Source organism: Plectropomus leopardus, chromosome 2, assembly GCF_026936395.1.
Source record: "Plectropomus leopardus strain MGB_pleo_1.0 chromosome 2, ASM2693639v1, whole genome shotgun sequence".
NCBI classification, from domain to species: Eukaryota; Metazoa; Chordata; class Actinopteri; order Perciformes; family Serranidae; genus Plectropomus; species Plectropomus leopardus.
This window is the reverse complement of record NC_142177.1, coordinates 1,345,340-1,362,949: the sequence shown is the minus strand read 5'-3', so window position 1 is coordinate 1,362,949 and position 17,610 is coordinate 1,345,340. Positions and strand designations below refer to the sequence as shown.

Here is a 17,610-nt window from a genome sequence, read left to right as displayed (position 1 = left end):
ATGAATGTTCCTCTCTAAACACAAAAACTTACTTCACACAGAGAATATTTAGCCTGGAACAACAAAAAAAGCCAACACACAGTGGACAGGCAATGGTTAATTTGACTGTGGCAAAAACACCAGACAAAAAAAAAGTCTTACAGAAAAAACATATCAAGATAACTTTTCCAACAGCAGCAAACATTCAGGTAACAGCTCAATGCAAACACACCATCATACAGGAGGCTGAGGGTTAATAAGTCCTGCTTCAGGAGCTCTTTCTCATTCCGAAGTTGTCAAATGCTTCCACTTTTGCAGAGATATCAGCAAAAGATCCCAATGCCAAAATCTAACTTTTGCAGCTGTGTGACACTTGGTTGTGCGGCGTCAGCTGAGAATGCGGCCAGACAGAACCGGTCGTGGTGTTATGATATGGATAATAACCGCAGTGGCAGCATGATATGTGAAATGGCAAAATTAGTTGAAAACGCATTCCGCACGATATGTTAGGTTGAAACACTGATGGAAACAACATAATATAGAGAGTACAAAGGTCCCTATAGGACAAGAAGGAGTGGCGGTGGATGGGTCCAACAAACCCTGGACATTCATCCAGGTGGTCTGAATGTGATGTTTATTTCCTACACCTTATACCATGTGCTTTTTTTGCCTAAACATTACTATGTGTGCTTTTGTTGCCATATCCTAACGATGTGCTTTTGTTGATGTCCCAGCATTGGCTCTCCTGTGCTTATGTTGCTTAGACATAAACACATGCTTTTTTAGCGTAATCCCCCCATGTGCTTGTGTTGACATCCTGGCGTCAGTAGCAGCATCACACGATGTCATCAGCAAACAGAAGGATACCCAAAGCATAACATGTAGACGCTGAAGTCCAAAGTGGCAACTTGACAATTTAGGATGAGAATGTGTTGGCTTGAGCTTCCAGACCACGATTGGGAAGCACGGGAGACACTTTGGCCTCCAGGGCTGGAGTCGATACTCATGTCTAGGCTAAACCCCTTCACTTTACCCAGCAGCTGTTAGAATAGAATAGAATATTCCTTTATTGATCCCCCATTGGGGGAAATTCCAAATGTTACAGCAGCATGAAAAAAGAAAAGTGAAATGTAACAAAGAAAATAACAATAACAATAACAATAAATAAGTAATAAAATAAGTATGTACATAGAGGAAATAAGGTATGTACACATAATAATAATTAAGTAATAGAATAGTATGTACACAAAAGATGGATTAGAGAATATGTACAAAAATTTGTTGTGCAAATTACTCTGGGATGAATTTTGGATGAAGCCAGTTTTGTTCCCATCAGCCAGTGATGCTGATGTTATAGAGTCTTATTGCAGATGGGATGAATGACCTGCGGTAGCGCTCCTTCTTGCAGGGTGGATGTCTCAGTCTGTTGCTGAAGGAGCTGCTTGAAGCCCCCACAGTCTCATGCAGTGGGTGAGAGGGGTTGTCCATGATGGATGTGAGCTTTGCTAACATCCTCCTCTCACCCACCTCCTCAATGGAGTCCAGGGAGCAGTCCAGGACAGAACCGGCCCTCCTGACCAGTCTGTTCAGTCTCTTTCTGTCCCGATCTGTGCTCCCTGCTCCCCAGCAGACCGCTGCATAGAAAAGAGCAGATGCTACCACAGTGTCATAGAATGTCCGGAGCAGAGTCTTGCACACTCCAAAGGACCTCAGTCTTCTCAGCAGGTGGAGACGACTTTGGCCCTTCTTGTACAGGACATCTGTGTTATTAGACCAGTCCAGTTTATTGTTAAGGTGAACACCCAGGTATCGATAGGTCTCCACCATCTCAATGTCCAGACCCTGGATGTTCACCTGTGTAGTCTGGGGTGTCTTCCTCCTGCGGAAGTCAATAACCATCTCCTTTGTCTTACTGGCGTTGAGCTGGAGATGGTTCTGCTCACACCAGTTGACAAAGTCCGTGATGACGGTCCTGTACTCCCGCTCGTCCCCCTCAGATATGCACCCAACGATGGCTGTATCATCGGAGAACTTCTGGAGGTGACAGCTCCCAGAGTTGTAGTGGTAGTCTGAAATGTACAGGGTGAAGAGAAAGGGGGAGAGCACTGTCCCCTGAGGGGCCCCGGTGCTGCAGACTACCATATCCGACACACAGTCCTGAAGCCTCACGAACTGTGGTCTGTCGGTGAGGTAATCGATGGTCCATGCAGCCAGGTGACAGTCTACTCCCGCTCTTTCAAGCTTCCCCCTGAGCAGTGAAGGCTGGATTGTGTTGAATGCACTGGAGAAGTCAAAGAACATGACTCTCACAGTGCTGCCGGTGTCCTCCAGGTGAGTCAGGGATCTGTGCAGCAGGTAGAGGACTGTGGACGGTTGGTACGCAAACTGCAGTGGATCCAGATGTGAGCTCACCAGGGGGCGGAGGATTCTGAGAACAATCCTCTCCATGGTTTTCATCAGGTGAGAAGTGAGGGCCACAGGTCTGAAGTGGTTGGGCTCCCTGGGGTGCGCTGTCTTCGGACAGGAACCACACAAGAGGTCTTCCACAGCGCTGGGACCCTCTCCAGACTCAGGCTCAGGTTGTAGATGCGCAGAAGAACCAGGCAGAGCTGATCTGCACAGTCCTTCAGGAGTCTGGAGCTGATGCCATCAGGACCCGTGGCCTTTCTCGCCTTCAGCTTCTTCAGCTCACTTCTCACCTGATCAGCTGTTATGGAGAGGCCGAGGGTGGCGGAGGAGGGGCTGATGAGGGGTGGTGGTGGAGGTGATGGGGCTGACAGAGAGCTGAGGTGGTGTGAAAAAAGAGCCAGCTGGTCGGTGCTTTGATGAGTGGGGGGAGGAGTGGGAGTAGAGTCAAATCTGTTAAAGAACAGGTTCAGCCTGCTTGCCCACTCCTGGTCTCCTGCTTCAGGTCCCCTCACCTGGCCTCTGCTGTGACCAGAGATGGTTTTGAGGCCTCTCCAGACCTCCCTTGCGTTATTTTGTTGCAAGTAGGTTTCCATCTTGGTCTTATAGCTGGCCTTTCCCTCCCTGATTTTTCTCTTCAGCTCCTTCTGCACCCTCCTCAGCTCCTCTTTGTCCCCAGATCCAAAGACCCTCCTCTTCTCCTTCAGCAGGACCTTCAGTTCAGGGGTCACCCAGGGTTTTGTGTTAGAGAAACACCGTACCTTCCTGGTGGATACAGTGTTCTCAACACAGAAGTTAATGTAGTCTGTGACGCAGTGTGTAATGGTGTCAATGTCCTCATTGTGTGGGCCGCACAGTACATCCCAGTCCGTGGTCTCGAAGCAGTCCTGCAGCGCCTCAGTGGCCTCCTCAGACCACTTTTTCACATACCGTATGGTCGGTGGTTGTTTTTTCACCATAGGTATGTAAATGGGCTGCAGTCTCACCAGGTTGTGATCTGAGCGACCCAGCGGGGGGAGGGGTGATGAGCTGTATGCATCCTTGGTGTTTGCATACAGTAGGTCCAAGGTGTTATTGTCTCTAGTGGGGCAGTCCACATACTGGCTGAATGTTGGGAGAGTGGTGGAGAGCGATGTATGGTTGAAGTCTCCTGAGATGATGATCAGAGACTGGGGGTGGGATGTTTGCAGCTTGGACACTTCACTGTGGATGATCTCGCAGGCAGCAGCAGCATCAGCCGAGGGGGGGATGTACACTGTAATCGCAATGACATGCGAAAACTCCCTCGGCAAATAATAAGGGCGCAAACTAAGCGCCAGCAGTTCAACATCCTTCGTGCAGCGCTGCTCTTTAATGCTAACGTGTCCAGCATTACACCATCTCTCGTTCACATACATCGCGAGGCCCCCGCCTTTCTTCTTACCACTCTCCCTCCAGCTCCGGTCCGCTCTGACAAGATGAAACCCGTCCAAAGTTATGAGCGAGTCCGGAGTGAGTTCGTTCAACCATTATGCCAGACACAGAAACTTTAGTAGGGTAATGATGACCTGAAGTGTTTATTTATGGACAAATTGAAACCTACATCACCCATCAAACATCACTGTCTCTTTCTCTTGATCCACCACATGCTCGCTTGCACACTGAGTTATTCCTTAAAGAAGCTAGACTGCAACGTATGCAACCAACGTGTATCAACACAACACTTGAAACACCAAACAGATATATCGGAAAATATAAATGTATACAGATTCTCCCTGGGAGCTCATGTCTTTTTCAAAGCTCAGAGCTCCTCTGTATTGGTTTTAGAGGGAAAGGTGACATGACACGGTTGAAGCTAATGTGAAACCTCATTTACAAAAACATCACTTTATTTCTTCCTGCTTTGGAACAACTACATGACTCGGGTGATTATGTTGATGACCCAGGCATCACTGGTTTGGGAGATGAAACCATGTCATGTGATGTGTCCCCAGCTTTTTGAAGAGTTTCTCACCTGTAGGCCTCTATCAGCCGCTCCACTTTCTGTGCTTCTCCCTGCACTCTGATGTGTGCCTGGAATTTCCTGAGCGCTTCGTCCAGCTCCATACCTGAGAAGTCCATTTCATCCACCACACAGCTGGTAAAAAAACACACATTTAGTGGTTAATGGGAGGATATGTTTGAAAAAAAATATGTACAATCTTTTCAAATAGGGATAACTGGGTTGTTCAGGAAATCTGTGAATAGAGTAACTGCCTTTAATGTATGGAACTACACTCCTCAGCTACGCCTACAGATGGCTACAGCTCCTCGCTAATTTTTACATTCAATATGAAGAGCAGCTGCTGCTGTCAAGCAGAAATCTCCAAAATCTTTACTTTTCAGAAAACAGCTTTGTTTAGCCCGGTCAGACAATTCCTTGCAGACATTAACAAGAGTTTCAATTTTTCTATATCTGTACCCTGTTTTTCTTGATTTCTTTTCCTTTTTCTGTCCTTCCTTCTTTCAACAATACAAATCACTGAAAGTTGAAATATAACTTTTTATATCTCAGTACATTGTACTCAACGTGATCTCACAGAAATGACCATAGTCTCTTAACGCATTGTGTGGTGGTGTCACGTCATGTGATAAAATATAGAACAGTTGCAGTTATAAACACGTTTCTTAATGTTGTGAAATGGTCGCAGTTTCATTGAGTTTCAGCACCAAAACTACTTGGTTAGGTTTAGATCAAGATTGTGGTTTTGCTTAAAATACAGATTTTTGCTACATACAGGACATAAGTACATTAAGAACAGTATATAAAGTACATAAAGCACACAGGTATGTAAAGTTGAAACAGTCAACGCTGACTTTTGGTTTCACAGGGACAGAAACTCCGGTGTTTGTTTGACCAGCCCACTAACCCAACATATGTGTAATTTAAAATTATTAATTTAATTATATAATAATATTAACTTCACTTAAAGCATGATTTTTTTAACAAGCTCAACATCACACACAGATTTGACTTGTTATGGCTAATGAGTTAAAATAATAATAATAATAAAAAGCTGCCCATTTTCCTAACCAGTAGACAGAGAGCACTATTAGCATTCCTTTGGAGTTGTGTTTCTGCCAACAGGATGAAAGTAAGTCCAATATTCACATTCTCTTTGGCTTGATTTTCTTGTTCATCACTTCCAGAGAACAATATCTGTCTCTTTAGCTGCCAAACGCTGCATTTATCTCATCAGCTATCATAAACTTGGTCTGATTTGGTGTTGGACAAGAAGTGTACAGTGGGGTTATTAGAGATTTTTGCTGCTGCTGGAAAGGATTTTCAGGGGGGCAGTGAGAGTGAACCAAAACAACAAAAGAAATTAAAACCCATAAACAATGATCGCAAAAATACTCCATAGAGTGATCATTTTTGTTGGTTAATCACGTCCAGAAACCTTTTTAAATAACACATCCTCATAACCCCACTGATCATTTCAAAATATTGATTAGTGCAGCTTTAAATGAAGGACTTTTACCCATAATGGAGTATTTTCCACTTTGTTACTGACAGTTTTAGTTAAACATAAGACATGATAACTTTTTCTATGCTGAAGTGAGCATTGCGACTCTAAAGGCCTGATACCTTGATACCTTGCATGTTAGGATTTATAGACATTTTCTCAAGGAGCCCTTTGGATATGTCTGTCAAACTGACACTGACAGACCTTTCCTGGCCTTATCCTCCACTGAATCTCAATGGGCTCTGATAAAGCTGGCACGCTTTGAGTGTGTTTCAGTAAAGTCTGTCCAGTCTAGAGCATAAAGAAGAGTTGCAATTTGAGAATCACTGCTGGAAAAAATCCATACAACTTCCCTTCCCCGTTTAAAAGCAATGAAGAATATAAAGGAGTCTGTATGTTTATCTGAGCATCACAGCAATTTCCTGAGTGGATTCTATTTCTGTTTATTTCCTGGATGTATCTTGAGTCATTATGTAGTACTCAGAAACTCCAAAGACGGTGAATGAGTGTGGATTGCGAATTGGCAACCCCATTTGCAACTAAATGATTTATATTTATGATCCTGGGAGGAAGATTAAATAAAATTCTAAGCGCTAGTGTAGTTGGCAAGCCAGATCAAAATCCTGTTTTAGTAAATTTTAGTGTTGAAATAAAATGATCCATCTGCACATACAAATGCATCAAAGAGTGCAGGGACAATGCTTGTTGAGTAACTCACTCGAGGACATCTCGGTTGAATTGTTTCTGTCTGTTACCCAGGAACTCGCCAATCATCTGCCTACTCAAGCCTTTCCTCTGGAGCAGGAAGTGGGCCACACCCACTGGAGTGTCTGGAACAAAGTTTCGCTCGATCAGATACTGGATGCCCTTTTCTGGTTTCCTGGATACATAAGAGAGGGCAGAGAGAGAGAGGAAGATAGAGAGAGACAAAATGGGAAGCAGTGAGGACACAATCCAAATCTGTGATTATCCCACTGCACTTGTGCCCCTGGTCTAATATGTGTCAGATGAGGGATCGGGTTTAGGAAAGCAGGGGGTGAGGTGGTGGAACAGGATAAGGGCTGAGAACGTTGAGGAGGGAGCTATTTTTCTCAGCAGTGTTGATCACAAATGATTAAAAGGAACTTAATGGCCGACTCTGAAAGAAACCAAATCCACAATCATGTTTGATTAAATGGAATCACACAGGCTTGGATAAGTCACTCAGCCTGAAGTACAGCAGAATGAGTCCAATGCTTTTGCACATCAAGTACATTGACAGATAGTTTGTGTTCCCATAAACATCACTGCATATTTAGTCTGCATAAGAGTTTCATGTTGACTTCTAAAACAAAACCAACATCAACATGCCCTAAATCATAAGTAAAGGACTGGACATATTTGACGTAAGCTGACCTGTCCTTCATTGGGTAAGTACATGTGTGATTCTGTAAATCTGAGAGTAAAGGGTACGGGCAATGTATCAGACTCTGTCAGTTTGTTAATGGATCTCATGCAGTGGTGTGTACATACTTGTTGAAGAGGTTTAGGCCAATGCGGTAGTGCCTCTTGCGGATGATGTCATTACTGAAGGCAGGTGAGTCCCAGCTGTTGCGAGTCTCTTTGTGGTACGTCTGCTTGCTAAGCGTCTGCTCCCTCAGGCTGTCCCTGGATGAAGACTCGGAGCTGCAGTTGATAGTGTCGTTGGAGTTGGATGTGCTGTTGATGCTGTCATTGTCACCATCAGAAAAATCAGACTCCGACTTGCTCTGCCGGTTTGCGGTGCCATTGATGGCCAGGTGGGCCTCCAGTTGGCGTGGTCGATGATGGGTGACGTCCTCTTCTCTGGAAGGCCCTCGTGGTGGCAGGCTGTGGCTGATGTGTTTGGGGCTGCTCTGCTGGTTGCTGAGGCTCCGCTCGTAGGCGTTCTGTCGCTTCAGAGAGCTGCGGTCAGAACGATCGCTCAACTCCACCGAGCTGTCGCTTGGGGGCTCAATGGTCAGTAAGGGTAGGTGGTCTACCCTCAAGCGCTGCTCCTGGCACTCCAGAGATGGTGTACTGCGGCAGCTGGTGTCTGTGTCCCCTTTCTCATCCTTATGAGCCAGCGTCCAATAGTCCTGGGAAGAGTTAAGGGAACGCTGACGCAAGTCTGATTCTGTGCTAGAGGGCCGGTCCACAGATTGAGACAGGGGTAGTGGCGGTGACAGTTCTTCTTCATCGATGTAAAGGGTAACATCGCTGTAAGATGCTGTCATCTCATCCAGTTTGCGGTGTTCTGAAGTGCTGTGGGAGGGTTTCACCTGGCAGCTGATCTCCCTGTCCATATCCTGGTGACCTCTCCCTTGCTCTGACTGGTTGTCATCACCATGCAGACTACGACAGTTTAGAGCATCATCTATGGACTCAGCTAGAGATTTGACCTGCCTGGAGAACGCATCCTCTAGCTCTGTGATAGCATCTGTGAAGTCACTCTGTGTCGAGGGGGCCTTGGCCTGCACACCCATCTCCCCACCATGCTCTGACTGCATCAGTGCACCAATTTTAGTGCCGTCATCTGTTAGCGAGACCTGCTTTCCCTCGAAGTAGGAGCTGTGGACTTTTTCAGGTCCTTCAAAGGAAAACTGCATTCTCATATTGGATAAGACAATCCGTCTGGACATACGGTTCTCAGACATAGAACTTCTAAGACGCTCAAAGTTCTTGTTCATCTGGTACTGGCGGAAGGCTGTCTGAATGGTGCGGGCTGCATGCCGGGTTATGAACCGCCCACCATATTTACGCTCTAGCATCTCCACCTAAAGGTAGAGAAGGAAAGTTGGTGTCATTAATGCATCTGAGAAACTATTGGGAACAGTGCTCATGGTCTCTTAGCTGCATTCTTATGAAAACTTGCAAATGTTCTTTGTAACTGGTGGTAGTGATCCAAATTGAAAACAGGGCCAATGAGCACAAAAGCTGTGTTTCCACCAACCAGGTTGGTACAGTTCAGTTCGGCAAGCATTTCTTTGTGTATCAAAAGTAACATAGTATTCTGAATGGTGCTTTACCTGGTGGTTTACCTAGAATCTATGTTGTATCAAACAAGATTTGATGTTCATTCCAGTGCAATTGTGGAAACCCATGGTCCATTAGGTTGTCCAGAACTTTTGACCACATCTTACAGTCTTCATTGGCTCAGAGAGTTTGCTTGGTTGTCATGGAGATAGCTCCGCTTGTTTATTGCTTTACCTTATTAAAGAATTTTTCGTCACCCCTGATGACAAAAACTAGTTAATAGACCTTGATTACTCATTTTGTCAGGCCTATACAGGGTGAGTGTTTGTGACACAAAATAGTTTTGTTTGGTGTCTCACTTAAAATTACTCCATCTAGAACATTTACTTCAGAACAAAAGCTGTTTTCAACTGGCTACAAAAGTAAGGTTGTTACCATGGAAACATACATTAGACAGATTGAAGAACAGTGCTTCTGTCTTATCTGCTTTTGCCATACCTTAAAAAACTCAGGATGACTGGTAATGGCATTTAAAATGGTTTTAATTTAGGGTTTATTAGACTCAAACAGACCCCCAAGGAAGACGGATAATGCTGAATTGAATTTGAAAGCTAAACTGGTAATGGCCCAAATAATGATGAGGAATTATAGTTTGGGACTACAGTGCTGTTGGACATTAAAAAAAAATGACCGTAAAGGGACCACAAATAAGGATGTAGTAATGACTTACTGGGAAAGATATAGTAAAATATAATGAGTTGCAGTGCTAAGTATCTTTCATTAAAAGAAGAATAAAAATGACCATACTTGAGAATCAGTGAGGTGTATTATCCATAGTGTGCATTAAACTAAAATTACTGAGAAATATATCATTACACTAAAGTGATGTACCTATAATTAAGATGGTGTCCAGGGCTGTTTTCCATTAGCCCCTCTCTCAGCTCTGTGCCTTTTACACACTGACCCAGTTTCCACCTACAGTATGGACTCATGGAGTAGAATGACACTAATCATGTTTCCCTGCACCATGTGAGGGCCAAAGAGGTCAGCAGACTCAAACTTGCCACAAGGGACATGGACACTGACAGTGTGTCTCATTCCAGGAGGCTCCAGCTTTCAGTGCTTAACAAGAGGCCCAGTGTCCTTCCCACATGGAAACAGTGGACGAGACCAAACCACACTATTATTATATGGCTTTGATTAGACCATCATGAGGAGCTTCAGCCCCAAGCAGTTTGTAGTAACAGGTAATACCATGACCTCCAGGTAATGGATTTCTATACAAAAGCTCATGACTTGCATATTTTTGTGTTGGCATTTATACATCTAATAAATAGTTCAGAAGAGCATGTTGTTACATTTGGACCAGTTATGCCAGCACGTTCATATCCCTAGTCATCACATACTGGCGCTTTGCAGTGGACCTCCGCGTCTACATAATACGCTCTAGGAATCATTCTGCGTTTGCTGTTGACATCAGAATGCTGCAACTGTGATGTCAACACAAGCACATGGTGGGATTACGCTGTACGTGGTTATGTTTAGACAACAACAGCACATGGCAACCAACGCCTGGACATCAACAAACACACATGCTGGCATGGATGGTTAGGATTAGGGAAAACAGCACATGGTAAGTGTGTAAAGCGTCCTTGGGTATTGTGAAAGGCGCTATCTAAATTTAAAATACCATCTTTAATTATTATTTTCATAATTATTTTTTCTTATTATTATTAGAAAAAAAATCACATTCAGACAGGAACACTGGACTCCCACATGAAAGTCCGGGATTTGCTTGATCCATCCACCGCCCCTCCCGCCTGCCCTATGGGGACTTTCATGGTCCTTACATTCATCTTTACCAGCTGCTTTTCAACCTGATGCCGTCCAGCAGTGTATCATACGGATGTGACAGTTTCCGGCCGGCTGCATTCTCAACTGACAGTAACTGTCCGTGTATTATACTGCCGCAGCAGGTTCCTTCAGGCTCTGTATAATTACACCATGAACAGTTCGGTGCAGCCGTTTTCACAGCCTAGGCCATCCAGTGATGTATCATGTGGATTTTGTATCTTACGCACAGCAAAAGCGGCCATATGTGATGACTTTGCAATTGGTTCATATTTCACATTATTCTGTCCAATTGAAAGCAGCTTAAATAAATTTGTAAAAAATTAAATAATATTATTATTACATATTATAAAGTTGTTATGTTGCACTCAGTATTGACTGCTAAATCATGTGGGATGTCTGGTAAAATTTGGGACAGCGGTTTGGTCTGGTGTTTGGCTTATTATCCAACCGGTTTGAAAATTTTCACACCAACCCCACCATAACTGGGAAACCAAAACAAAAAGCTAAAGGATGCTGAAACACTCTATAGTGTGAATGAAACTGCTGAGGTGGATGATGATTGTCTGTGTCCTCTTCACTATGTTAACATGCTACACTTAGCTTTATGATTTCAAGCAAAAACAAATACATATATGTATATCCAAACTAAAAATAGTATAAATTGAAGGCATAAAGTCTTCAATCTTGTCTTCAAATCTATCAGCCAGATGGAAGTTGTGCTTGTGTCCCTCCCTCACCTGCTTGTCCTGCAGGTCTGATGAGAGCTCATAGCTCTCTGACAGCGAGCGGGAGCGCTTGATGGCCTCCTCCTCTGCCTGCTTGCGGAGGATGGACTGTGAGTGCTGGAGTTTGGGTCGGCGAGGCCGTAGGTGACCGGGCAGCAGGATGTGTCCGTAGAGCTGGCTGTCCAGGTGGTCGGGGCCAAGCCCGCCACTGTGGGTCACTGGGATGCAACTGTAGCCGCTGCTGGGGTCCACAGAGATGCCCACCTCGCTGCCTGGAGCATCACCTTCCACACTGCAGCACAGAAACACACACAGAGCACACCCGGTTAGTTTGCTGAGTCATTTTCCTGAAGGCCTGCACTGCTTTGTGTTTTTAGAGAGAAGCACATGACAGATAGAAGAGGTGAACTTTGATACTGCTGGCAGAAATATGAGGGAGAGAGTTTACAGCAGCAGTGTGAGCTCTGCTTGTAGACTTTACACATTCCCCTCACAACACTGAAAATACCTCAAGTCATCCTGATCAGCCATGAGATCACACCACTGTATCTGTTTAGATGACATTAAATGTTCATGAATACATTATGAAAAGCAAAGAGCCACCATAAGGCACAGCACACACTGGTGTCACAACAACATCAGCAGCAAGTCAATCTTTCAGTAAAAACAGCAACATGGCGTCAAGAGTAATTAACCCTTTGAGCAAATTTGCTTAATTTCTTTCAAAAACATGGGAAGAGGGCAATGATTGACTTGGGAACAAAATGGCCCAAAAATAAGCCCCCCAAAATGTAGAAAGTACAAGAAATATACCTACAAATTATCAACAAAAAATGAAATAAAATAAAATAAAATAAAAACAAAGAGGAAAAACAAAACAAAACAACAGTAGCAAAAAATAAACAAACAACTGCATGACCTGGCAATGTGCTTAAAAATAATAATAATTATTATGTAAAATATTTTTCACTTTCCACACCAGACTGCAGCAGCTCAATGTCAGCCACAGATCTCTCTGCCTACATCTCACGTGATTAGCTGAGAGGATGAAAGTGCACTTTGTCGTGCTACTTGGACACAGCTCGATAAGTTCTACTTTGAGGAATCAAAGTCATTTTTACTGGAAGAAAAACAGCAACCTGATCAGAGACATTTGCTTTTTGAATGAGTGAAATACCGAGCTGTTCCTCTACAGAGACACAAACTTTGATTTAAGAAGTGAAGCCTTTTTCTTTGGTCAGAGGCAGAAATGGACATTGATATGTGCAGACAAAAATGCACATTATACAGAGATGTTCCAAAGACATGAGTTGAAAGACAGCTCAGGCAGCAAAGAGGAATTACTGATGTGAGAATAAGGAAGGCATCTGAGTTTGTCCTAAACCAGAGTGAGTGATAATCAGAGTGCTGATGAGAGCTGTGAATCATGTGGAAACAACACTTTACACCCAAAACACCTATAAGTGTTCTGCATGCATCTCCTGAGATGAGCTGAGGGATAATGGCAGAATCCCTGCAGTCAGTTTACTATGTTGATCAGTTATAATAGTATCCAACTAACTTATTACTGCACTTCCACACGTTTGTGGGACAAAAAAAGAGAAAGACTTAAAAAGAACAATCGAAATCAAAATGACAGACACTGACATGTCATGATTTTTAGTTCCTTGTATGGTTCAAGCTCGAACAGGATCCTACACCTCCCATAATGCAACTTGATTGTGTTTCTCTTGATTATTGCCTCAATTCCACTGCATAGTTCAGCACAACTTGACTCACTTTTGGATCCAGGTGATTTCTCTATTTTGTACTTTCCACAGTATGGCATCAGTGTCTGCAGCACTCATAGCTGAATGACTCCAAGACTCCAAGATTGCTTCAAGTCAAGCAGTCTTTTTTTGTTGTTTTTTTTACTAGACAATGTACTGTGGTTTGTGAAGATTTTGCTGTGGAGTGAGGGCTCTTGACTTTCACACTGATCTTTAGTACAGGGAGCTGCAGACACACAGGAGGCAGCATGGAGGAGGAGAGAGGAGAGACCTGCTGCTTAGAAGTGCAATATTTACAGCTCACAGAAACTTAAAATATGACACAGTCTCTGACTTTATTCACTATCTAGTGTTGGCAAAAAATGCTGTTGCAATTTTCAGATCCGTTGTTAGCACGGTAGCTTGTTAAGTCATTTCATTCATTTCATGAATGCTGCTTTCATGCAGTCCAAATGTCCCGCCGAGCCTGTTCAGACTGCAAAATCTGATTTGACTGGCATAATTCTGAGTCAGGTACAGCCCTACATCTTCAATGCAACACAGCACGTGATGCTCCATCCAGCTCTGGCTGGATCCTTTCATTAGCAAACAGAGGAACATCTGTCCTTCCTCAACTGAAGACAGCAAAGTTTAACAGGCTGCCATTTTTTTAAAAATCTGGGATGAGTGAATAAAAAAATGGCACTCACTGTAGACTGGCTTTCTAAAAATGATGGCTGTGTGCCTGACATCCTGTGTAGCACTAGTCAGGATTCCCTCTGACCACACAGTGGTCTGCAGTGTTTAAACTCGAGCTTTGGTTCAGCTCGCTTGGAACCTGAACTGAGCTGGTAGCAACAAAAAGCACCTGGTATCAGACACAATGCATAACCTTTGCCAATGGAAAAACAAAAAAGAACTGTTCCAAGCGAGGTGAGTTGAGCCATGTGTTATGATGCTTTATGATACATACTTTCTGTTAAGAAAAAAAATTGTAGTCTCCAAGCCCAAGTTGAGACAACTTACTCACATCATCAGGTATTCTCAGACTCTATAAAAGCTCCCCAGAGCCAATGAAGATATAATTCCCCAATTTTCACAGGCTGAGTAGCACTCCTTACAATTGCCCTCATGTGTACAATCAGTGTAGCGCCCCTATAAATACCTTCTTTATAAAAATATTGTATGTGTACTATTGATCCAATATTGCAATAACGAAGTCGTGCTCTTTGATTTGCAGCACTGCCCACAGTGGCCTACTAACTACAACCACCAGATGCACCATGCCCACTCAAGCAAGTTTTTTTTCAATATATGGGGTTTAAATTAAGCTTTTTTTTCATTGCTATTATTTTTTATATATTATGTAGTCATGATCATGTTTCATTATGGGTCAAACGTACCCCTTTAATGATGGCATAGATCGTACCTTAAAAAAGTCACACACCCCCTTCCCTACGGTATTGGTTTCTCCCAAATGTTGCAGCAGGTATGCTTGCACACAGCACTCTGTTAATTGTTCACAGTAAATTCGGTGCTCCAGGGAACAGGTCTGTTGTACCCTCTGACCTTGTATCGGCGAGTCAATCAGTCTGACATAGAAAATGTCTCCAATTCATAAAACAAAGTCAGGAGAGAGGCGACATTATAATGTACTTAGGGACCAATGGTAACTCACTTCATGGGCCTCACCGAGCCAGTTACAATCTCTGGTAGAAACGTGAGCTTCTCTACAGTTTTCTTTTCTTTTAGTAAAATATGATTAATACCATTTTATTGTATTTGTCATCCGCTGATGGATGAAGTGGAAAGGCTCAGAACAAGAACATCAATGTGGAGGCATCTATCACTGTGTATCCATGTCATACAGCTCCACCTCTGTGGGAGAGCGTGTCAAGGTTAGATAATAAAGGTGAAAATCAAACCTTTAATAGGAAAGAGATTTGACGTCCACAAGAGACTGAAAGCAATGAATACAGAGTATGTACAAGGTGAAATGAGCAGAAATAAATGACGACTGTCACACCAGAGGGTGGCATTTAAACAAGCTTCGATCTAGTCTGTAGCATTGAGGCACATTTCGTCTCTAGTGAGCAAAATAAAAAATAACAGGTGCAGAAACAACCACATTGTACATGGACCTGCACTTGTATGGTGCTTTTCTAGTCATTCGAGCACTTAAAGTGCTTTCACATCAATGAATCACAACCAGTCATACATAGATTCATGCATAGGTGGCAGAGGCTACAGTACAAGGTGCCACCTGCTACTCACTGCTCCACAGCCATCAGGCGCAATTTGGGATTCAAGGATACTTTGACATGTTGATTGGAGGAGCTTTAAACCACTGACCTTCCGATTAGAGGACGACCCGCCCTACCTCCTGAGCCACAACCTCCACATTATACATGTTTTGGTAAATGAGGAGGACCCCGCTGGCATATTCTAGACAGGTGTTTCCTAACCTGGCAGTTAAGACCCTCCAAACGGACAGGAACTAGAAACACTAGGAAATGAGGTTCAAATTGGGACAGTAATTTCCTCCTGATTTAAAAATGTTTTTGCTTTTATCTGCCAGTACTGGATAGATGGTTTCGTATGTTGTAGTAAGTCTTCAGAGTCAAATTTTTGATTTGGGTCTGTATAAATAAAGGCATCTGACTTGACTGACTTATGAAATACTGGACAGCTTTACCTCCTCAGCCCCTTTCTAAGAGATAAATGTAAAGACTATGCTATGCTCTGTGCAATAATGGAGCTACAGAACCAGGAGGCGTTGCTCCATCAGCTAAAAATATAATGCAGCACATCCAAACTCCTCGAAAACCACAAACTTCTGTGTGTTTTTTTAAACACTGTGTTTTTTTTAAACATTTCATTTTATGAAACAATTGAACAGACAACAAATAATGTTTAATGATTAGCATTAGAGATTTTAGCACAACACATTCTTATCCAAACTCGTCAAATAGAACTGCTTGGTCAACACTGTTCTTGTTTACATATTATCCAGGTATCCTCCTGTGTTTCTTGTTAATGATCCACATGTCAATTTACACTTGCACTGCATTCCACTTTCATAGAAAGTGTACAGTTCCTGCTTGTAGATGCATACAGTCTAAATACCTAATATTTACGTTTATTTTTGCCTGTATTCATTGCAAACTCAAAAGATAGCGCCTCTCTGTCAGAGCTTTTGGCTGGCATAAGTGTGCAACGCCACAGGCACCTTCATCTTTTCATTCTCACCTGGAGGCTGGACATAAGGTACAATAACATATGGTGGTGTTATTATACGCCACTGGACAGCCAGAAGACCCCTACTAAGTTTACATGATACACGCACAAGCGGTGTCACTTGATAGCACTGCTGGATGGAATGTGACACATCTGCATGGTCAATGTCAAGATGAACACCACCGGTAATAAAATAATTTAAGGGGCGGGCAGAAGGGGCTTTGGATGGGTCCCCTCCCCTAATGCTAACTATCCCTACGAGCATGTGCGTTTGGGCGTTGGTTGCCATGTGCTCTTGTTGCCTAAAGATAACTACATGCAGCGTCATCCCACCATGTGCTTGTGTTGACATCATGGTAATGGGATCCTGGAATGTAAATAGCAGACACAGAAGGATACCTGGAGTGTAATATGTAGACTTGGAAGTCCAACATGTAATGACTTGGGATGAGAATATATTGTTTATTTCCTTGTGCTAAAAAAGCAGTTGGTCATGTTTAAAGTAAAGCATTATGGATTTCGCTCAACATTTATACAGACAACGAACAGCGGGCTTCCAGGTCAAAGTCCAGGGTTCCCCTCTCAAACATCCTGTGGTAACTTTCCAGCCCCCACTATAATATCGTTACCTGCAGCGTTTCAAACTGACTCTGTCCTGCAGCGTATCATACTGCCACGACAGCTGCCTTTGTACGTTGGTGTTTGACACTAAAATCACTGAGTAAGCAGAAGTTTGACAAGTTTGGAGTAAGAACGGGCTGTAGTAAGCAGACTGGTGCTCCAATTTCTTAGAAACAATCAACCTTTGTGACTTTGACCCTTTTGTCCCAAAAACATTTTGTACCTTAACCACAGAGCAGATTAGAGAAGAGTTGAAGTTATTTTTGTACCAGTCATTTCTATTAAAACAAATGACTTATTTTGCAAGCAAACAACTACAGACAAACTATGTGGTCATTTGTCTAATTGGAAATGCCCTTTTGCTTATATGGCAGAGAGGCTTAGCTTGCTTGAAATGTGGCACTCAGCTCAGAGCACGGGCAGGCAGATGCCTCAAGGTACATGACAGCACTCCACTTGTCGAGTGTGTTTATATCTGCAGTTAGCTGGTTTTGTTGCGTTGGGGTTAATGAATAAAATGCAATGTACCTAAACTACTCAAAGAACATGATAAGACAAACAGCTTCATCAAAATAGAGGAGA

The 17,610-nt window shown here is 43.3% G+C and overlaps 1 protein-coding gene across 7 annotated transcripts in view; it reads right to left on the bottom strand.

The window, feature by feature from the left end:
* The window catches only part of iqsec1b (IQ motif and Sec7 domain ArfGEF 1b), a 274,407-nt gene that overhangs the window by 18,220 nt on the left and 238,577 nt on the right, over window positions 1-17,610 (bottom strand). For all 7 annotated transcript variants that reach the window (XM_088082603.1, XM_088082638.1, XM_042498087.2 and 4 more), the window contains 4 exons: window positions 11,435-11,714; window positions 7,383-8,644; window positions 6,589-6,750; window positions 4,379-4,501 (listed from right to left, as the gene is read on the bottom strand). In XM_088082603.1, the coding sequence (XP_087938729.1) occupies window positions 4,379-4,501; window positions 6,589-6,750; window positions 7,383-8,644; window positions 11,435-11,714 (1,827 nt within the window). The remainder of the gene's footprint in view (window positions 1-4,378; window positions 4,502-6,588; window positions 6,751-7,382; window positions 8,645-11,434; window positions 11,715-17,610) is intronic.